General features: G+C 46.4%; 1 protein-coding gene across 1 annotated transcript in view; it reads left to right on the plus strand.

Annotated features, from left to right (window-relative positions):
- Positions 1–4,609: 4,609 nt before the first annotated feature.
- PXDC1 (PX domain containing 1) overlaps positions 4,610–23,260 on the plus strand; it is a 34,991-nt gene continuing 16,340 nt past the window's right edge. The window contains exon 1 of the mRNA XM_035126385.2: positions 4,610–6,167. Within this exon, the coding sequence (XP_034982276.1) occupies positions 5,912–6,167 (256 nt within the window). The 5' untranslated portion in view covers positions 4,610–5,911. The remainder of the gene's footprint in view (positions 6,168–23,260) is intronic.

Here is a 23,260-nt window from a genome sequence, read left to right on the forward strand (position 1 = left end):
AAAGGTAGGTAAAGTCAGAGCCAATGATAGGCAGAGCCAACTAATTCTAGTTTTGCTCCTATCCTTCACCCTACTGAGAAAAGAGCAACACTGAGTGAAGAGCGACACCCTATATAAGAGGAGGAGGAGCAAGCCGAAAGCCAATGCTACCTTCTGGACTGCTTGCTTATAAGAAGCGAGATAGATGAAGGCTAGCTGAGGACCAACTAAGGTCGATGGGGCGGTGACCCCATTCACCCTAATAGTCCAGACCCCGCTGCTTTGGATGGAACATGTATTACTGCACTTAATTCAAAATTTGGTAAGCCAGTTCTGTTGTGGTGCTGTGGGGTTCATGCTCATTCTGCTGAATACAGCCTGGACCTCTAACCCAAAATTCCTGTTCCGATGGCATCAATAGATGGAAAAGCAGCTTGTCGAAGAGCACAGTTACACATGATGGTGGCAGATCGAGGTCTTCATAAACAAAGCGACTAAATTTGAGTGTCTGAACATGCTGAACTGTTTATACGGTTAGCCACTTTATAATGGCAAGAGATCTGTTTTCAAACAAAGAAATAAACGAAAACTGGGGAAAGCAGAGCAAGAGAATACTGTTCTTCTCCCACTCACACCCACATCCACTCCACAAGGTGTTTTCTCCCTTTCAGACTAATTTCCCACCCAGTGAATTTGTGCCAGACATTGTGCAGCTCAGACCATTAGCCATTCTGCAACACCACGTGGAGAAGTGTTGTGGGCAAGGAATGCATATAATCAAGTGTACACACAGTGGAACAGACACATATATTTCATTTCATGTGGTTATGTCTTGTGTACATTGTTCCCTCCCTCTAATAAATATGTGACCTGCGTAGGTAACTTGGCATATGTGAATTGATCCAGTGAGATCCAGCAGGATCCAAGCTTAAGGTAAAGGTAAAGGAACCCCTGACCATTAGATCCAGTCGCGAACGACTCGGATTGCGGTGCTCATCTCACTCACTCTGTTGACCGAGGGAGCCGGCGTACAGCTTCCAGGTCATGTGGCCAGCATCACTAAGCTGCTTCTGGCGAACTAGAGCAGTGCACGGAAATGCCGTTTACCTTCCCACCGGAGAGGTACCTATTTATCTACTTGCACTTTGACGTGCTTTCGAACTGCTAGGCTGGCAGGAGCAGGGACCGAGCAACGGGAGCTCACCCCGTCGTGGGGATTCGAACTGCCGACCTTCTGATTGGCAAGCCCTAGGCTCTGTGGTTTGGACCACAGCGCCACCCATGTCCCGGATCCAAGCTTATTCAGAGGTAATTCCTAATTAATTCCATGGAATTTATACCCAGATATATGTCATTTCCAACAAAATGGTGGTGGGCAACGTTTGCAGAAAACTGCTTGTGCAAGTGTAGTGTAACACAGAAATCACAATCACACCTGTCCACAGCTCTCTCCTTACAATGCACAGAGTCAGTGCAAACTGACTTAGAGGCACCATAGAAAAGAGTTTCTGCCCCTAGAAGCACAATTCAACAAGACTTTCTTTGCTAGATTCTGGAACATTATATGGCACTTCAAATAAATTCAGAAACAGCTGCAGTGTTTTTGTTTATTAAGTGTGTGAAAAGGGATTTGATTTTTTTTCTGACTCATCTGCTTTGCGACAGTCTTCAGAAATTCATTCTTTTTGTCTGAAAACTGCTTCGTAGTGACATAATTACTCAGAGTTATGTAATTTGCAAAGAAACACCAGTGCTTTTTGTAACTTCGCAGTGCATTAGAAAGCCGAGCAGCGATGTGATGTGCAGCATGTTTTATGGCTAAAAGTGATATAATTGTATCCAGATGCAACAATTTGGTTGCGCAGAGGGATTGCTTATACAAACCGAGAATTAAAACCAAGGGGCACACAATTCACCACCCATTGAAATAAAATGCAAAACTTCCTCTGAATGTGAGGGGTGTAAACTGCTGCTATGATGTTGCTATAATTGGGTGGCTTTTTTGTTTGTTGGGAGAATTTTAACTCCTCACTCTTTCATACAAAAGGGTGGAGGCAAGAAACCCAACAAAATATATTCTTTCACCACAGAGGGTTACATTCAATGGGACAGTCGGACTAAGGTTCCACCAACACAAGGATTTTTCCTTGCCTGACAGAGACTTCTCTACCTCTCCTTCCTCTAAATCTGTTCTGGGTTTCCCCCCAACCCCCCAGAGCAGAATTGGCAATGGCACAACGTACACATGGGTGGAGAGAGAGGAGAAGGTGGAAACCCCTTTGTGCTATCAAAAGGTTTGTTGAATGCAGCAGTATTTTATAACAAAGTACAGGATGCGTGTGCACTTTGGATAGCCTAGTGTGAACACAGATTAAAAAACCAGCTTTGGAAATGCAGTGAGTGTTGACGGGAGTGAGAATGCAGCCTAAGTATGGCTTCACATCCAGCAAAAACACACCACTTCCTTCCTTCCCACCCACCCTCTTCCAAGACGAAACTGTCTCACTTCTCTTTTTCCTCCCACATTTTGGACGTATTATAACTGTTCTCAATATATAACCTTTCGGTTGCTCCTTCAGCATTGTCATCACCCCAGGCTTTCTACACAGTGCCCTCATCCAGCCAGCCTTCCCTCGAGAGGGTGACTCTCTGCAGCCATTGCCTCCCACATCAGTTTTTCCACAACACAAATCCTTCTTTGCCTCTATCTGAAAGGATGTGCGGAGGGGGTGGGGTGGGGTGGCAGACAGCTGCACTTAATGAGACATCTCCCTTAGGCCCCTTTGCCTGAGGCGGAGGTGGGGAAGCTTTCACTCCCTTGATTAATCATTTCTTTGGGGGGTCAATGGGAGGCAAGGAGGAGGAAATGTATCATCCCTTCTCAGCCTGTCTGTGAAATCATGCAGATTTCTACTCAAGGCTGCACTCCTGTGAACACGCAGCAGCAGCCGACAGCAGTAGAGGCTTCTCTGCTGAGTACTGAGAGCTGCACACCTGTACTATTCACAAGTTTCAATTGCAGGTGAGTGCTGGTCTTTTTTCATTTTTTTGGATGCTTCAAGCCAAGCTTCATATTTAGTAAAAGCCCTGTGGGGCTCTCCTCCAGTTCTTGTTTCTGTTTTTCTATCATGCATAGGTGCAAACTTCTGGAGGCCGAGGTCTCCTTGTCCGTCCGTTCCCCCCCCCCCAATAAAATATTTGAGGAGACCAGACCAGTCCCCCAAGTTAATGGGCATTGCCACTCAAATGGTGTGCACCATGTCATGTGATCAATTACATGGGGCGGCGCTTCCCTGCCGCCCCAATTATGTTATTCAAGTTGACTCCCCTGCTATCATGCAAGGAACTGTACCTCAGTGAGGAACAAGGGTAAGGATGAGTGAACCCATTAAATGTAATTCAAGGCCTATCCAAGACATTTTAGAGGAAAATTTAGAAGGACATTTAGAGGAATATTCAAGTGACCTAATCAATATGGGCCAAGATTGTGTTTGTGTTCATTTCATTAAGCCATATGCTCGGCTACATTCGGAAATTCAGCTAGTGCAGAATTCAGCGGCCAGGTTGCTCACCAGAGGAAGACAGTTTGAGCATATTACACTGATCCTCATCTGACTGCACTGGCTACCAATTAGTTTCTGGGCTCAATTCAAAGTGCTGGTTTTGACCTATAAAGCCTTAAATGGTCCAGGACCACAACACCTCAAGGACCGCCTCTTTCCATATGAACCTACCCGGACCCTGAGATCATCTTCTGAGGCCCTTCTTCATGTGCCCCCTCCTTGAGAGGTCCGGAGGGTGGCAAGACGAGAATGGGCCTTCTCTGCAGTGGCTCCCTGTCTGTGGAATGCTCTCCCCAGCGAAGTTTGCCTGGTGCCTTCATTATACACCTTTAGGCGTCAGGCAAAAATACTGACATCCTGTGACCTTTTAAAATGTGTTTTTCGGGGGGTATTGGGTTGTTGTTTTTATTTTTATTAGGTATTTTGTGGTTTTATATCTTGATTTTATTCTGTGAACTGCCCTGAGACCCCCGGGAATAGGGCGGTATATAAATTCAATACATCATCATTCTGGATTCTGGCCCTGGGTTAAATCCACTGACTGGCACATTGCCCTTAATGGCAACTTCAGACCCACCACCTATGATGGCCTGCCTCTGCTGCTGTGGCCCACATGGACACATGGTTCAGAGCTAGGAATTATGTGCTGCTCCTCCTCCTCTTCCTTTGCACAAGCTCCACTCCAGCAAAGGAAGAAAAAGACTTCGCTGGCATAAGAGTGCAAAAGCGTTAAGAGCATTTAAATGCACGCTTGTGGAAACTCATGGAAACATGTTGACCGAATAGGGCAAGCCCCACATCAGCACCCATCAGCACCCCTGGGGCAGGCACTAGGCCCTCACCATTCTGGCAGGGTGCCTTTTACAGCTTGCTTCCTAGCAAGTGGCGGCTGCTTGGGTCTAGCTGCCGTTTCCAAGGAGTATTGTGGGAAATATGAATGGTGACTAGACCCAGCTGTCCAAATAAGCCCACCGTGACCGGGATCCACGGGTGGACGCAGGATCCACCGCCAGCGGGCGCTTTGGAACGAGGTCCTCAGACATACAGCCGGCTCTGGAACAGGATTTCTATTATGCAGCTTCTTAAAACTATCGGAGACGCCTTCTGTGTGCGGCTGCTGCTTTGTTTTCAGGCTGCCGCTCCTGGAAAGGATTGTCGTAGGAAGTGCTAGAAGAGTATCTCTCTCTCTTTTTTCTTGCTCTCTGGACAGATCTGCCCCGCCCTTTCCAGCTGTTGCGAAGGCGGGGAGAGAGAAAAGAGTTTGGACTCTCTCTCTCCCTTTCCGGAACAGCCCCAATAGTGTAACGCGAGCGCGCAAAGCTGCGCCACGCTCGGCTTTTTCGACGCCCGTCCATACTCAGGACTGGGTCGAAACAAACACGCGCGTGGATGCTGCAAACTCGCCGCTTGTTCGACAGGCAAACCCGCTCTGCTCCGGAGAGGGAAAACAATCGCTGAACTTATCTTCGCCAAAACCAGCTGCAGTTTGCTTGCAAGGAAAACCTCTTGGGGGGAAATGAACCCTCCTCCTTGGCATCCTATTCTCCCCCAGGACTAGAAACTTAAGGATGGCCGAGATTGAGGAAAACGCAAGCAAGGAATCCGCTGCTTTTCGTCGCTGCTTCCGATCTCACCCGCCAGTTTCTCAGTTACGTTAAATAATAATAATAATACGCCACTGTTTTCTACCGATATCCGACCGATAGCTGATCCACGCAGCGGTCGCAGGAAGGGACTCTCGGGGAGTGGTGGGCTGCTTGCTTGTCTCCCAGTTTCCTTCCACTTGTTGCATTGGGGCAATCGGAAGCCACCTTTCGCGCGCTCAGCCAACCGCCCTTTTGCGTGCGTGTTTTGCAACAAGCTCTTTGCCCTGCCTGCGAAGTATTTCGGATTCTTCGGAAGCTCAGATTGCAAAAAAAGAGAGAGAGAGAGAGAGAGAGAGAAAGGGAAGAGTTTTTAACGCGCGCACACACCACGTACTAAGGCGCTGCTCCGTGGCGTTGGTTGGGCCGTCGTTGGATCCTCGCCGTTGCCTCGAGTAGTGTCCCCAAAGCGAAAAGGGGCCGGTTGGCTCGACTGCAACTCTCCGGGCGCGATCCCGTGCTGGTGGACACACAGGAAGGCAAGTGGAAGCGAGGAGGAGCCGGAGGAGGAGGGCGGAGACCTCCCACTTTCCCGGGCCAAGAGCGCAGAGGAGGCGCCCGGCCGCTTTACGCGCAGCTCCGAGGGGAGCGCGCCTGGCCGAAAGCGACACCGCCTAGCCCTGCGATGGCGGGTTCCCGTCCTCTCCACTGAATCGGCGCGCCTGGGAGGACGGAGGCGGTCCGCTCCCGTCCAGTCCCCGGCCGGCGGAGGGGTTATGCGGCGGGATGGCCTCGGCCGTGTTTGAGGGCACCTCTCTGGTGAACATGTTCGTGCGCGGCTGCTGGGTCAACGGCATCCGGAGGCTCATCATCAACCGGCAAGGCGACGAGGAGGAGTTCTTCGAGATCCGCACCGAGTGGTCGGACAGGAACGTGCTCTACTTGCACCGCAGCTACTCGGATCTGGGCCGCCTCTTCAAGCGCCTGCTCGACTCCTTCCCCGAGGATCGCCCCGAGCTGTCACAGTCCCCCTTGCTCCAAGGTTGGCACGGGTTTCCCCGCTCTCCCTCTCTCCCCTCTCCACCTTCTATCTCTCTCCCTCGTTTTGCTTTACGCTCCTTGCCTCGTCTCCGTTAACTCGGAAGGGAGTTGAACTAAAATCAGAGCGGAGCTTCCTCCCTCCGAATTGGGGAGAGGTGGGGGTGGTCCTCTTCCTCTAGTTCCCCTTTCAATCCGCTGCTGGTGGGTTTCACTACGAGCATGTGCAGAGTGCCTTTCTAGCTGCAGGGCAGGATTACAGCCAGGAGTCGGACTACGCCCTAGGTCCCGAGTTCCATTTTCCAGCAGGAACATAGGAAGGGAGATAAGGAAGAGAGTGGAATGGGTGGGGATCCAATAGCCAGGCTTAATTGGAGGCGAGGGTCCTCAGGGATTGGCTGCAGGGCTGCTTTGACTCCTGGGATGTATGGGATGCTTTGTACAGAGTGCCTCTGAGCATGTGCTAAAGTAACTGCTGATAATGAGAAAAGTAACTGCTGATGATGACGACGGTGTGAACCCAGATTGCGTACTGTCTTTGCCCCTTTAATCCTGTGGACTCTCATCATGCATATAACACTAGGGGTGCGATTGCTAGAATTAACTCTTAAAACTGCTGTAGCTCTGATAGCTGCTGTATGAGGAACTGCATTTATCTGGACCTGTCTGCTCTGCTGGCACTTTGGCATGCTTTTAGATGACACTTGTGCCAAATAAGAAGCACCACGTTGATCACTGATAGCCTTTTCGACTCCCAGTGCTGATCTCTGGCCCTGTGTACGTTTGTGAGTGTTGGGTTGTGCTGATTCAGCAAATGACATCAAATGTGTGCAAACAGTCTTTGGACATGCCGATAAGTGAGTCAAGTCACTAGCCTGAGATGAAGGTATCTTGCCCAGTGATCTGTGGCAGAGGCAGGAGGCCAATTTGTAGAGCATCCTATATCTTGCGAAGTGTAGGAGGACTGATTGGTCCATTCTAGTCTACTGTAGTCTTTCAGATTTCTAAACCTTCCAGTCTTAAAGACTCCAGGCGGGTGATTGACTTGGCACCAATATTAATAAGTATAGGCAGCAACCTAAGAAATGCCCCATTTCCACCCAGCGTATCTTAGTTATCTCAGATGGCCTAGTCTCAGAGTGGGGTGTGAATGATGTTGGAACTTCAACATTTGCAAGGCTCCGGGGGAAGGGAGTCAGACAGCTGTGGTACAGTGCCTGGAAAAACCTCTCTCCGTTTTTGATAGGCAGGCGGCTTGTGCCTAGGGATGGCCTAGGGATGGCAGTACAGATGTTAGTATCGTAGATTGATCTCCAGAACTATGGGGCATTGGCCCTGCACGTTCAACGCTGAGTGACTCTTCCAAATAATCAGGAAGGAACAGCCCCACAGGAAGTTGTGAGGCTGTTTTGACAAGTGACAATTATACAGAGTTATGCATTTCCCGACTGCAATTCAGAAGTAATAACTATGTTGGCAAGTTTTACATTTGGTTTTGAAATGGCTATGGCTCTCTCCTGCATTCTGTTCTACTTCCTTGCAAATGTGTGGTAAATAATGGACAACAAACCCACCCACCCACCCACCCCTGATTTTGGATTGTATCGGATGCTATTCTTACCCAGAATTGATCCACTGAATTTAATGAACATGGCTAGCTTAGGCCCATGAATCTCAGCAGGTCTGCTCAGTTAGTAGAGCATGAGACTCTTAATCTCAGGACTGTGGGTTTGAGCCTCACTTTGGGTGGAAGATTCCTTCATTGCAGGGGGCTGGACTAGATGACCCTTGTGGCCCCTTCCAACTCTATAATTCTATGATCTATGAACTAAGAACCCATCTTTTCAATTGTACATTCATAATTTCTGCTCATGATCGTATATGGAGTCAATGTTGTTTGTGCCTGCAAAAGTTCTGGTGTGGACATACTGCTTCTTTTCCAAATGGTACATGTCTTGTAGTTTCTCGTAATTTTTTATACCACAAATGTTTCAGGGGTGGGAGGGGAGGGCAATTTGGCGTCGCTTTTGCTGTGCTAGATTGCAAGCGTGCCCCTTCAGATGGCAGTCACGCAGCAAAGTTGGGGATGAATCTCAGGACAACTAATAAAGTGGAATGATTTGTGAATGGGCACAATTATTGTGTCCATAACACGTTGCAGAACACACCTTCCCCCCCCCAAAAAAATCCAGTCTGAAGGGTCACAGTATCTGAGAGTCTAGCACAGCACTTTTAATTGATGCCAACAAATTGCAGTATTTACAAAAATAAAATAAAATGCATTTTTCATAAATGCAAAGATGATTGATCAACACTTTCAATACATAAGCCACTTTTATCCTTGCAACAAGTCTGTGAGCTGTCACTGCTGTGATACAGCACCTTGATCCTCTGCTGATGACGTCCCAAGTGCAACAGGGTTGCATCATAAACTAAGGTTCATTAATTGTGTTGAGGACTCTTTAAAGTGAAGGGCAAAAGAAAATGAAGGAGAAAGGCAGGCTTGGGACTTAAGCATGTGAATTATAGTATTAGTCATTTTTTGCCCAATATAACTGATGGCATATGCATGTAATTACTATCTGGAATGAAGTATACCTCCCCCCCCCCAGTACAGTAGAAAAAGTGGTTTTACGGCAACCTTATAGCCAATCTATGCACATAATGAAAAGCACATAATAAACACTTCTGGAATTGTACCACTTTAGAAAAATTGGCATGCATGAAAAACGACACTTGCTTAGATTCCCTTTTGCTGACATTCTCACTTTTTATGCACTGGAAGTTTGGGATGTAGAAAAGGACTCCCGTGTGTTTTCTGAAATTCACTCCCACTGCAAGCTTTCCTAGGCATGTGGGTTGTCTTTTTAGCTTTGCTTTCTGTGAGAAATAGCTGCTTGCCCATAACAGAAAACTCAGTGCTCCAAGGAGAATGCTTTGCTTTAGTATTTTTTTTATTGTTGTTGCTATTCTTGGCAATTGTTTTAGGGGAGTCAAAAAGCATAGCTGTGCCTTACATCTCAGTTTAAGGCTGTGCGTGCACACCATACATTTAAAATACATTTTAAGCGCATGCACCTCCCAAGAACCCTGGGAACTGTAGCTTATTAATGGTGCTGGGAACTGTAGCTCTGTGAAGTTCTACTCTAAAACTGTAGTGTGGTGTAGTGGTTAGAGTGTTGGACTAGAACCTGGTTGACCAGGGTTCGAATCCTCCCTGCCTTCAACCACGAAGCTTACTGTGTCACCTTGTGCCTCTCAATCTAACCTACCTCACAGGGTTGCTGTGGGGAGGGGAGAAGCATGTATGACACCTTGAATTCCTTGGAGGAAAAGGTGGGGTAAAAGTGAAATAAATAAGAAGTTTTTCAGGAAAAGCAACAAGGGTCAGCTGGGGTGGGAAAATGCTGCAAAGTGAATGGTATTGGCTGTCCCCTGTGTGACACTGCATCAAGCCATACAGTATATATATATGCATATGCCAGCTGGATGTCAAGAAGAAAAGTCACGTGGAAACACTGGGCAGGCAGTAGGGGATCTGTTGTCATCGTTTGGCTCTGATTGCTGGGAAACTGAACTGGGCAATCAAACTCTATGTACACAGGCTGCACCTAGACACTGCAGGAGACTCTGAGTACAATTGCAGGCAGGCAAGGGAAAGAGAGGCACAGAGAAGAGCCTGGATGGCTGCCTCTCCTTCATCAAACTTCAAAACAGGGACTGATCTACTTGGACAGAGGAACTCAGAGTCTGCTGAAGGTTTTACTGGATGCTGTTGCAACTAGGACGGCAAAAGAAAAGAATCTGGCAGTCTCACCCTGTGCTATGTGTCGCCATCTTATAGAGAATTTCATATTTGTAGTCGTGATGGCCATAAATATCCCATAAGCCAGTGATGGGCAACCTTTTGAGCTTGGTGTGCCAAAATTCGCCAAAAAACCCCGAGCATAACTCAGGTGGCATGTCACTTCGAGAAAAAACACCATAATTTTGCGATATTTATAGTTTAAATAACAAAAATGTATAATTGTAATATATAACTGTATTTAATAAACCAAAAACTAATTATTTAACCAAACCAAACCAAAAACCCCTTATTTATCACAAAGTGCCCAGAGTTGTTGAGCTTTTTGGGGGGAGCTGCTGACCAAAGTTTTGGAGGTTTTTTTTGGGGGGGGTGCCCCAAAGGTGCTGCACTTTTTTTGGGGGGAGAGAACAGAAATAAAAGACGAATAATACCTTCACTGGAACTAAAACGCAGCATCGACATAGTCTGCCAAAGTGCCAGAAAAAACAGCACAGAAAGGGTTAAAAAACCAATCTCTGGCTACCAGCAGCAGCAACAACAACAAAAGGATCTGGGTTTTAACAGCGGAGACAAGCTGTAGGAGGAGCAGGAAAACAAATGGGGGGGGGAACAACGGCAACAGCGCGAATGGGCCGATGGGGCGCGTGCCAGCAGTGAGGGCTCTGCGTGTCACGTCTGACACGCGTGTCGTAGGTTCGCCATCACTGCCATAAGCAGTGTCTGAAATTGGACAGGCGCATTTTGCATCTGACTTTCGATCACTTGCAACCCAATGAAGATGCCTCATTGCCAGGGTGGCGTCTGACGTCTCCACCACCTGGAGGTGCATGTCTGGGGATCCTTGGATCTGGACTGTTTCCACACACTAATACCCCAGCCTGTAGAATCCTGTTCGTTATATTTTATATGCACAGTCAGAATGAATTTCTGGAACCAACATGCTTTTTCTGAGCAGCCTGAGCAGGAGCAGTCATCCTTAAGAGAAAGAGGTTGGAATCGGCCAATATGTATGTGTGGACTGTCCCTGGATCATGGGACTTTTCTTCTTTAAGTTCTCAAAGCTCTTAACATTAGCTCAAGGTTGCCATCTGAATTAGCCAGATGTTCAACTGAGACTCAATCACAGTCAGTCCAGCATTCAAAAAATTAGACGCTAGAGCCGCCTTGCCCCCAAAGGGCAACTAGGCATTCTGTTTTGGTGACCGCAGCCTTGGTTTAAGGAGTCATTTGGCACCTAGCTTATATATCTGAGTTTCTAACACTGCCCATAAGCCTCTAGTAAAGGGACCCAGGTGGCGCTGTGGGTTAAACCACAGAGTCTAGGGCTTGTTGATCAGAAGGTCGGTGGTTCGAATCCCTGCAACAGGGTGAGCTTCCGTTGCTCGGTCTCAGCTCCTGCCCACCTAGCAGTTCGAAAGCACATCAAAGTGCAAGTAGATAAATAGGGACCGCTCCGGTGGGAAGGTAAATGTTGTTTCCGTGTGCTGCTCTGGTTCGCCAGAAGCAGCTTAGTCATGCTGGCCACATGACCCGGAAACTGTCTGCGGACAAACGCTGGCTCCCTCGGCCTATAGAGCGAGATGAGCGTCGCAACCCCAGAGTCGGACACGACTGGACCTGATGGTCAGGGGCCCCTTTACCTTTACCTTTAAAGCCCGCTGGACAGCACTGATTTGAAGCCAGGCTACATATTTTAGACACTTCCATGGAAACAACCCTGAGATGAGTTTATGCTCACATTCTAAGCCAGAGATGTGCCCTTCCAGATGTTACTGGACTGCAGTTCCCATCAGCCGCAGTTAACATGGCCATTGGTTGGGGATTGATGGGAGCTGCGGTCCAGTGGCATCCAGCGTTCACCTCTGTGCAAATCCATTCAAGTTAATTCCACCAAAACTCGCAAGCATATGATCCCAGGCAGGCCGTGATCGCTCTCAGCTCCACATGTTCCTGGAAGTCACCTTGCACTGAGGCCACTGTGCAAAAGAGCCTTGTGCATTAAATAATCAATATAGAGAAATCAAGGGGTGTACATGGATGTATGAAGTGGCCCCAGGTCACCCAGCCATAGGTGGCTAACCAGCCTACTGAGAAATTCCTCAGCCAGCTTTTCTGTTCCTTTTTGGCTCGTGGACCATAGAAGCTGTGGCATGCTCTGCCGGTGCCAAGCTGTATTGCCTTCAGCTACCGTAACTTCTCCATCTTTCCCTAGGTCTTTAAACTAGTCAAGTTTCCTCACTCTCTGCCTCGAATGGAATCCTCCCCTAACCACCGCTACTGCTCCCACCCCCTCAAGTATTTGTACTATTTCATTCTGCTCTGCTTCTGCCACTTAAATCTTCACTGCATTGTTTTGAGGCTGTTGTTTCCTTTTGGTGATCTTGGAAATGTGAAGTTGTTTCCACATTGGTTTGTGCTTTGCTGGCAGCCGGAGGGAGGGAGGAATTTGGCTGAGACTCACTGTCCTGACGCGCCCCCTGCAGACAGCTCTGGAGCACTGCCGCTGAGACCTGGAGACGAACCCAAACGGGTTTGTTTTTCTAAAATACTTTGCAAGCATTCTTGCTGTTCTACCATTTGCACATCAGATTGTGGGTGTGTATTTGGTCTCCTTGGGGGGGAAAAGTCTTATTTGCCAGTGAGTTGCATGCGGCCTCATACCATGTACTATCATCGAATAGTGCCGTAGGTCTGTTCACTTTGCATGTAAATTCAATCCCCAGCAGCTCCAGGTAGAGCTCAGAAAAGATGCCTGTCTGATATCCAGGACAGCTGCCACTACTGCTCAAAAGTACAACTCTGCTACCCTGGAATTTGAATTGTGACTTTTTGCCACAGCAGTTAAGGAGTCAACTCGACAGAGTACTACAATGTTTTCCTGGATAGTTGAAGTTAGGGCTGCCATACGTCCAGATTTTCCCGGACATTACCTGGATTTCAAAGGTGGAATTGACGGCTGAAGGGAATTTCTGAAAGGTGGTCCTGGAACATCATGGGTTTTTTTTTGGCGTTCTTCCAAAAAAGAAAAAATCTGGCTCTTCCATAGTAGTGAAGAGCATTCATTTGTACATATGCATTAGGCTGGTCTACAGGTTTCTCCTTGTTTCCTGGCTGCCTGTAACTTTGTTAAAGCAAAACAAGCGTTTCCAAAGGCAGCGGCTGCTGTTGCTATGCTGTGGCAGTAAAGATAGTTTTGCAATTGATGTGCCACATCAGCTGTGACACATTTTATTGTCGGCAGTGTCAACAGTGCATTAACGGAGCCTGCTCAGAATCTTTGTCCAGCAAACAATGGCTCTGACTCTTTAATTATCTAGCTGAAAGTAAGTTTTTGGCTGCCTCGTTCTCCTTTGCAAGGAGTTGTTGTTTTTAATATGGCATGGGCTGTACACCCTGGCAGTGCGGCTTGCCGAAAAAGGAGCCAGTTTGTATCTTTTGTTATGAATTACTTGCTTTTAAGCGCCCTGGTAAAAAGATCTTATTGATGTGTTGCCAATCATTTTGAATTTACTGGGAACAAGACAATAGTTATTTTAGCTTATTTACGTTGTCACACGGTTACTTGAATACGTTGACTTTGTAACTAAGCCAGGCTTGCAAAACAACGTCACAGAGGTTACTAGTCCTCCTCCTCCTCCTCCTCCTCCTCCTCCTCCTCCTCCTCCTCCTCCTCCTCCTCCTCCTCCTCCTCCTCCTCCTTTAAAAAAAGCTAGCTGTGTGCCCACTATATTGCTAGGCTTGAGTTTCCTGAAATGGAAAAAAGAGAGAACAAATGTTTAGAAAGCTTCAATGCAGAGTTACTTGGATACAATCTTTACTCACATTACAGTCATACCTTGGGTTACAGACGCTTCAGGTTGCGTCCTGTGCCGAACCTGAAAGTACCCAAACGGGTTACTTCCGGGTTTCGGTGCTCGCGCTCGCGCATGCGCAAAAATGCTAAATCACAACCTGCACGTGCGCAGACGCAGTACTGCACGGATCACGTTCGCAACCCGAGCGTCCACTGTCCTAGTCTGAGGTAAGCTATCAAAATCTACAATATTTGCTGTGATGTGCAGTTTTTAGTGACCGCCTGAATTCTGCTCCAAATTCTGATGAAATTCAACTCCCAAAGATACAGCGGCATTCTCAGGGGCAGGATTTGGCAATCCTAGATGGAGAAGGAAGTTCTCTGTCTCCAGAGTGAAATATTCCTCTCCCTTGTCGCATCCAGGGCTCCCCTAGATGACCTGTTTACGGGGCAGTAAATCCAGATTTGTTTGCACAAAGCTTACCTACTGGTTGGACTGTGTCCAATCTTTTTTGAGCGTTTGCTCTGATTTGTTTGCAGGGAGGTGATAGGATAGTGAGCATTCATCCTGAATCCATTCTATCCATTCTGATTTGTTTGTGTGGTGGTTATGCACCTTCCTATTAAGCAACTGTTTACTCCATCCTTTTCACTGTGTCCCCCCATCACTTTCCTTACTGTACAAAGTCTGTTGCTGGTTTTTTTAAAGGGAATTTGTTGCACCAGGACAACAGAGTGCTATCATCCACTTTAATGCTGCAAACCTAAATTCCCAATATGCACTTGAATCCATCCTGCAAAACACCAACAGTCTAGAGGTGACCTTAGAGCAGTGTTAGAAACTCAGGTATATCAGCTAGGCGCCAAATGGCACATTAAACCTACGGTAGGTTACCGATCACCACAACGGAATGTTTATTTACTGGGGGTTGGACTAAATGACCCTCGGGGTCCCTTCTATGATTCTGTGAGTTGACATGCATTGCTTGACTGCAGCTTGCTCTTACAACAATTCACTTGTCCCAGTATGCAAGAAGCAGAAACACACACAGGGGAAATGGAAATGGCATTAACTATGGACTAAGGCAGAGGTCTTTAAACTGTGGTTGCCAACCTGTCGGCCAGAAATCTCCACGTAGTTGCAATTGGACCCGCTCCAGAAGCAAAATGCACCTGGCTAATTTCAAACACTGCATTAGAGATCCCTTAGGGCAACCATGGTTTCCCATGGTTAGGATTGCTCCTTTAGTATATAACTTTGCCCCTGCAAAGAGGAATTGGAAGGGGACATAGTATGAGATTACAGTTGATGGAGGACATGTAAATTTAGCACTTCCCTTTCTGTACACTGGACTGTTAACTTGGTGAGAAGAAGTCACCTGACTTTCCAGTGAGTGCAGATAATACAGAAGTGGAGGAATTCTGCCCCGAATCTCCTGCCAGAGCAAACTACAGCTGTTTTGAGAACTTGGGTGCAAAAACACATCCATAAAATGCAGCAGTTGAGCATGAAACTCCATTTGTGGATATTCATTCCTCGTCGATGGATCCGAATTAGAACTTAAACAAATATTCAGACCCCATTTATATAATGACCAACTGCTACAAATTTTCACTTGTGCATTCCAGTCAGGCAATGTAGAATGCTGTGTTTTATTCGGAATTCATTTCTTTGCTATTCCGTCACTCAAAATTAATTCAGTGAGCTGACACTGTGTCAACATACTCAGTTTCCTCTCTTCCAATTAGAAGAGTTTTGGCACTCACCAAGGAGACAGAAGAAAGCCAGTGAAATTCTGGGTTTATGAAGTCCTCGGTTAAATTGGCACGTGACCATTAAAACAATCTTACTGTCTGGACCAATGCTTCCTCCATCAAATTACCCTACCCATTAAGTTTCAGCCTTGACAGAAAATGTCCTAGTGTCTTTGACAGCGATGAGAAGCGGCTGCTATCGAAGTATCCAATTGCTGAGATACAGTACTTGGGTCATAGAAATGCACCTTCCTCTTTACAAAACTCCTACTGTGTGTAGTACTTAAATATAATCATGCATTCACATTGTATATTTAATGTATTTTTAATCTTTTGTTGGGAGCCACCCAGTGTGGCTGGGGAATAAATAAATAAATAACAATTAATAATAGGGCGGTGAATCTGCAGGCCTCGCTTGTCTCCTGCAGCAAGATCTCATGTGTCCCCATGCACGGAATACAAGTATCTGCTTTTGTTTCCCAGTTCATAGCAGGATTCTGTAAGGTTCTGTGTGAACAGTGCACCTGTTCCATGCATGCAGGATGCCTAGCGCATGCAAAAGATTGGATCTGGGCAAAGAGTGCGCATCTTACCTGATTTAACCTTGCTGAAGAGAAGCACCGCTATCACTCCACAGCAAAGCTTTCGTCATGCCTTACCTCTCCCCCTGGCAGCAAATCTACCCCCCCCTTTCAGTTAGCTGTTCCTGGTGCTTGCAGGAACATCCCACTATAACAGGGCTGGAAAATCTCGAGTCCATGGACCGATGCCGACCTGCCAGGCCATTTCCCCAAACTCTGCCCACCAGCTGATAGGTGAGAGCCGGGCAGGGTTTTATCCCGTTGGGAACAGGATCTCATAGCCTAGGGTTTACTCTTCTTCCATCAGCTAATGAGCGAAAATTAAAGATCAGAGTGAGGATTGGCACAAGTTTGGGGGAAAGCAGGGGAGGCCTGCAAAGGCTTTTGCAGGTTTATTCCCTCTTTCCTTTGAAGTTCCTTCGAAGTTCTTCCCTTCGAAGAGGGAGTAGGCTTGCAAAAGCCTTTCAGAGTCCCATCTCAATCCAGTCTTAAAAGAAATGCAAGATAAGCCCTGGTAGATCCAGGGCCGTTTTAAGATTATTTGGCGCCGTGGTGCAAGGATCCCTCCGGCGTCCCCCCCCCATGTTTCCCTCCGGGCGGGCAGCAGCTGGAGGGCAGCTCCTCCAGTGGGACGGCTCTGGGAGTGGCATGGCATGGTGGAGGTGGGCGAGGGTGGCGCTGTCAGAGGGGCTGGAGGGCAGCAGAGAGGAGGCTCCAGGCACGGTGCAGCATGGCGGAGGCGGACGAGGGTGGCGAGCTGATGCCGGGAGGCACCGCGTCCAGCCTCCGCCTCTTCCCTGGCACCCTCCAGAACTTGGCGCCATGGTGCCACTAGCCCCTATGGCTAAGATGCCCCTGGGTAGATCACATCTAAGGTCCATCTACTTCAGCACTCTGTTCTCACTGCATCTGACCAGATGCCTATGTGATGCCCCCAAACTGGACCTGTTTGCAGCATCACTTGTGATTCTCATCAATTTATATTCAGAGGCGTACAGCGGAGGAGGAACATAGACATCATGTCTAGTGGGTACTGATAGCCTTATCCTCCATGAATTTTCTTTTAAAGCCATCTTGACCATTCTAAGGATCAGCTGTGGCACCCCTTTCCTAATTTCATTTTGGTCACATGAATGCTTGATCGCAACTCAAAACTACGGACTTCACAGCTTTCCAGCTCTCTGTACATTTAAGGTAGGCAACAGGGCATGTGAAAAGCAATTGGAAATTGTGTATATGTCTGTACATGTGCACACATGTGTTGGACATGGGTGGCGCTGTGGTCTAACCCAATGAGCCTCTTGGGCTTGCCGTTCGGAAGGTTGGCGGTTGGAATCTCTGCAATGGGATAAGCTCCCGTTGCTCTGTCCCAGCTCTTGCCAACCTAGCAGTTCAAAAGCACACCAGTGCAAGCAGATAAGTAGGTACTGCTGTGGCGGGAAAGTAAACGGCGTTTCCGTGCGCTTTGGTTTCCGTCACAGTGTTCTGTTGTGGAAGCAGTTTAGTCATGCTGGCCACATGACCTGGAAAGCTGTCTGCGGACAAATGCCAGCTTCCTCGGCCTGAAAAGCGAGATGAGTGCCGCAACCCCATAGTTGCCTTTGACTGGACATAACCATCCAGGGGTCCTTTACCTTTTACCTTTACCTACCTTGCAAGTATATAAATGATCATAGCAAAAATGATATGGGAACCTATATAATCCACAGGGCTCTGTATCATGGAGTTCTCTAAATATGTTGCAGAACTATGGAATTAGGTGGGATTCTGCATTTTCAGAATCTCACCTTTAAAAGAGCAAGGGTTTTTTGCCCAGAAGAGGGACGTGAAGCTGATGTGGTGTTTCTCATGATTAGGGGATGACTTGGCGCCACAGTAAGTTTGACTAAGCGTGATGACATTAAACATAGTTCCTCACACTTCTGAAATTATATGTAATAGAGGAGGCTATGAGGTATGGAAGAAGTTTGCAGTTTCAAAGACAGCTGTTAACTGTAATTTCCTATGACAGCTGTAAATGCTGTAATCTTCTTCCAGACAAAATGCCCACAGAGAACAACACAACTCTCTTCTTGCTCTTTCAGCAAGTTTTACCCATGTAACAATGAAGTTGGGTAGCATTTCTCATGTTTGACAGTTTGGAGACGGATACTCGTATATGTCAAAGCAGTTTTATTCTTTCTAAGCTATCTGACCAAAGGGTGGCTAATTTTAGGTACTTAATATAAGAAGACCTCTGGGGGGTTTGTTTGTTTTTTGCTCACAGCTTGGGAGATTGTTTCTCTTGGAAGATTGTTTCTACTAGGGAGTAAACTTGGAAACAAATTTCAGCGATTTGCTCGTAAAGATGTCACTTTATTATTTTGTAACTATATGAACGCTACAGCTATCATTTCCCCCTTGAAGTTCATCATTGTTTTGAAAGTCTGGTCTAGGGGGTTGGACAGTGTTCTCGAAGCTACCAACATGAGTTTGACCAAACTGCGGGAGGCAGTGGAAGACAGGAGTGCCTGGCATGCTATGGTCCATGGGGTCACGAAGAGTCGGACACAACTAAACGACTCAACAACAACAACAACAGGGGGTGATGACCCTCCATACCACATGCCTCATTTGGCCTGTGCAGCCATTTCTACCAAACACTTTCCACCTGCCAATTGTATGATGTAATTTGATGTCGCCAGTCAAGAAGGAGTGTTGCAAACAAATACACTTGCCACTTATTCTTTCCGAGGGGATTTGCTCACTGCTGCCATCAGCTTCACTGATGCCTATATGTGTGCACTGCAATCCTAAATAGGTTTACTCAGATGTAAGCCCCTTTGAGCTCAGTGAAACTTACTTCCTGATAGATGAGCTCAGGACTGCATTCTTAGCTTGATTTGAGCAGTTATTCCCTCTTCCTATAGTGTTTGGGAACTGAAGTTCTGGGGTTGAGAGGAACTCTCACCAGACAATTCTTTGCATCTCACTCTTTGCATCTCGCTCTTTCCCAGGAGACCAGGGCCCTGCAGGATTTGTCATCTTTCCGCAGGGCCTGCAAGACAGAGCTGTTCCACCTGGCCTTTGGGTTAGACTCAGCTTGACCCCTGTGTTTTCCTCCCTCATGGCTTGGATTTATGGATTACTTGAAATGAGGCTGCACTTTAAATTTTAATACTGTATTTTAATTAATTGTTTTTATGTTTTATTGTAATTCTGTTGGTGTCAGCTGCCCTGAGCCCGGTTTTTGACTGGGGAGGGCGGGGTATAAATAAAAATTTATTATTATTAATTATTATTATTATTCAAATTCCGTCCAGAATTTGGCAAAGTGCAAGAAGGTGGTCATATAAGACCTTTGTTAATAGTACTAACAGGAGTGCCCAGTGCCATGGGAGTAGCCAAGGGGGAGCAGGGGGGCATCTGCCCCCCCCCAGATCAAGTAAATCAATAGAAATACTTAACTAACTGACCAATCACATAATTTCTACCCCCCCCAACAAAAATCCTGGCTATGCCCATGCGAGTGCTGCCCGGGATTTCATAGAAACCAACAAACTGTGGTGAAAAATAATAATGAATAGTGTAATTTGTGAGTTTGGACCCTTCATGTCCAAAATTGGGAGAAGTCATACCAAAGCCACATTTTGGTCTGCCATCTTAATTCAAAATGATGTAGGTAAAGGTAAAGGGGCCCCTGACCATCAGGTCCAGTCGTGTCCGACTCGGGGGTTGCGGCGCTCATCTCGCTCCGCAGACAGCTTCCGGGTCATGTGGCCAGCATGACAAAGCTGCTTCTGGCAAACCAGAGCAGCGCACGGAAACACCGTTTACCTTCCCGCCGTTTACCTTCCCTATTTATCTACTTGCACTTTTTTGATGTGCTTTCGAACTGCTAGGTGGGCAGGAGCTGGGACCGAGCAACGGAAGCTCACCCCGTTGCAGGGATTCGAACCGCCGACCTTCTGATCAGCAAGCCCTAGACTCTGTGGTTTAACCCACGGCGCCACCTGGGTCCCTTCAAAATGCCGTGCGGAATCCAAATGAAGAGACAGACAAGCCACTTTCTAAAATGTATTGTAGATTAATGGGCTGCGGTGGCTCTGAGCCAAAGTCTGTAAAACTGAGTGTCCTCCTCCAATTCAACAACCCAAACATAGTTCACATCTTGGAGATTATAGCAAGCTAGAAGCAGTCTGAGTGTGCATGCAGATCATGGCATAAGTCTAATGAGACACACTTAAATGACCCCACCCAGATATCTGAGCAAGCACGTAACTATGACACAGGCCAACCTGCGGCCCCACCCCTCCAAAACCCTTCCACAGTCAGTTAATCTAACCTAAGGGAAAATTCTTTCCAAACATGCTGCTAACATTTGTTAGGACATGCTTGTAGTTTAATTGCAGTTGCTTCTGTTCAACGAACCCTGGAAATTTCTGAGTAGTGGACACCTTTTTATTATTACTGTATTTAAAAGCCTTCAGCAGAGCTGTTTCCAAAGATAATAGAAATTTCATTTTTTTAAAAACAAAACAAAACAAAAACAAAACCCAGACATATTAAAAGCCCCATAAATACGCAAAAACCAAACCAAACCAAAACAACAACAACAACAACAAAGCTGAGGAAAGAAAAAATGCCTTTGACTAGTGCTGAAAAGAGAACAGTATTTATTGGTACTAGGTGGGCCACTCTGAGGAGATTCCAAAAATAGGGTGCCACCACTAAAAAGGCTTTTTCTCTTTTCCCCCCAGCTCAATGGTCAGAAAAGCTGGAGAAGATGGTGTTAAGGAGCCCTCACTGGAAGGGGCTTTTGCATTCAAAAGGGACCACTGGGATATTCTATTCAGCAAATGTGCCTAGGATCTAGATACAGCTAGGGCTGCTGGAATCTTAGGCAAGTCAAACTCAACAACTTTTGGGTTTGTCTAAAGAAAGCGCAACAACCTTTCAATTTTTACTTTTTGAGCATAATTTGAGGGTGGTATATTGTGAACTGCACTGTACTTCCCATCTATGGCTTTTGGAGTGGAAAAATTAACTTTTAGCACTTACTGGCTCTATTTCATTAATGCAACAAAGTTTCTATAGGTGGTTTTGATGCCACAATGTAGGGAATTCTTGAAACGGCACTTGTGCCAGGTGGCAGTCTGATTATAAATAGGCAGCTTTCACTTAGAGACAACTTTGCCCTTTATTAGTGTCTCGAGGTGAAACAGATGTGTGAGATATAACCTTGGCATATTACCCTCCCCTTCTTTTCCTTCAGCCTCTGTTTCCTTGTTTCCTGCACCGTCAACTAGACTGCAATTTCCTTGGGGCAGAGATCTGTGCTCTTTGCTTGCTTGCTCATTTACTTCCTAAACACCTGCATCACTTTTCAGTCAAAGGTTCTCATTGTGGTTCGCATTAAATAATCAAAAAGATGATACTGTTTCGTCAGGCACCGTGTGCGCAGAGTGTGCATTTGAATATGCAAGGATACGTGCTGTGAAATTATTTGGCAAAACAACGACTTTTTACTAAAATAGTCCAAAAGGAGAAAGTGAGCAATGAGAAGATTATGATGCTTCCATGTGGCAGTTTATTGTGGACTCTGTGCTGCTCATGCGTGGAGGATTCTCACAGCATCAACATGGTGTTGTCCTCATGAGTAAAGGTAAAGGTAAAGGGACTCCTGACAATTAAGTCCAGTCGTGGATGACTCTGGGTTGCGGTGCTCATCTCGCATTATTGGCTGAGGGAGCCGGCGTACAGCTTCCAGGTCCTGTGGCCAGCATGACAAAGCCGCTTTTCGGCGAACCAGAGCAGAGCACGGAAATGCCGTTTACCTTCCCGCCGGAGCAGTACCTATTTATCTACTTGCACTTTGATGTGCTTTCGAACTGCTAGGTGGGAAAGAACTGGGAGCGAGCAACGGGAGCTCACCCTGTCGCGAGGATTTGAACCGCCGACCTTCTGATCGGCAAGCCCTAGGCGCTGTGGTTTAACCTCATGAATAGTTCATCTCATATTATTTCCCCATTTAATTAGGGTTGATCATTTCTGCAGAAAATCTGCTAAATTAAACAGCAGCAGCAGCAGCAGGAACAACAACAACAGAGAGATGGTAAATCAGGATTTAATTGATGGGGATGAGGTGTCATTTTGTAGAGGATGTTGCTGTGCAGATGCTGTAAAAATGCACACATGAACAGCACCAAGTCCACAGAAAATTGCTACGTGGAACCCTATGATACCATCACCATCATTTACTAATACCTCAGACTCGAGACTATTTTAGTAAAAAGATGGTTTTGCCAAATGATCTCAGGATGCTTGCATATTATATACAGTAGCTGCCTTTCCCATATGAGGTAATTCTAGGTTATATGTGGCATTATGCTGCTCTCTGCTGGATGTCTTGGAAATTGCCGTGGAATTGACATTTTTAATCTGCCTCTCCATTATGGGCACATGCAATCGTCACAGCACTTTCTAAAATTTATTTTGCGTTTTGATTCCTGAACTTCCCCTGTTCCTTTAACAGTGAAATCAAGGCAGCTTTACTTTCAACTAAGTACAATAAATGCATGCCAAATCATAAGAAAAGATACATAATTAGATAATAGGAACAGATACCCTTTTTTCAAAGACCGTTTCTCAGCATTTTGCCACACACTGGAGCGATGAAGAGACAGAACCCAGGGTGGACTGTGCAGATAGAATCAGGCTTCACTCTCAAACAATTTGATATTACATGGCTGGGACAACTAGAGTAGAAAACAGGCTTAAACTTATCTCAGTATCACCCCTCATTTTCATATTAATGAGTGGCTTTCATTCATTCCTATGGATTAAAATAAAGCACATTCAGAGATACCGTGACTTTCACACAGAGACATCTCCCTAATGGTAGGTGTATTGCCAGTTCATGGTAACATAAACCAGTTATTAAAACACACACATGAAAACACACACATTTAAAAGAAGGCAATAACAATCTGATATATGTTCAATGGAATTGGTTAAAACTAAGTCTTAATTTGCCTCTAGAAGTTCCAGAACAATTGGCATTGATGAGTTTCCATGGAGGCGGCTATTCCCTAGAGTCAGAGTAGTGACCCAGGATGGAAACATGGGGGAGGGAAATCTTAAAGGTCAACCAAGGGTGGGGAGCAGCTGTGGCTCAGTGG

The sequence above is a fragment of the Zootoca vivipara genome, chromosome 8, assembly GCF_963506605.1.
Source record: "Zootoca vivipara chromosome 8, rZooViv1.1, whole genome shotgun sequence".
Lineage (NCBI taxonomy): Eukaryota > Metazoa > Chordata > Lepidosauria > Squamata > Lacertidae > Zootoca > Zootoca vivipara.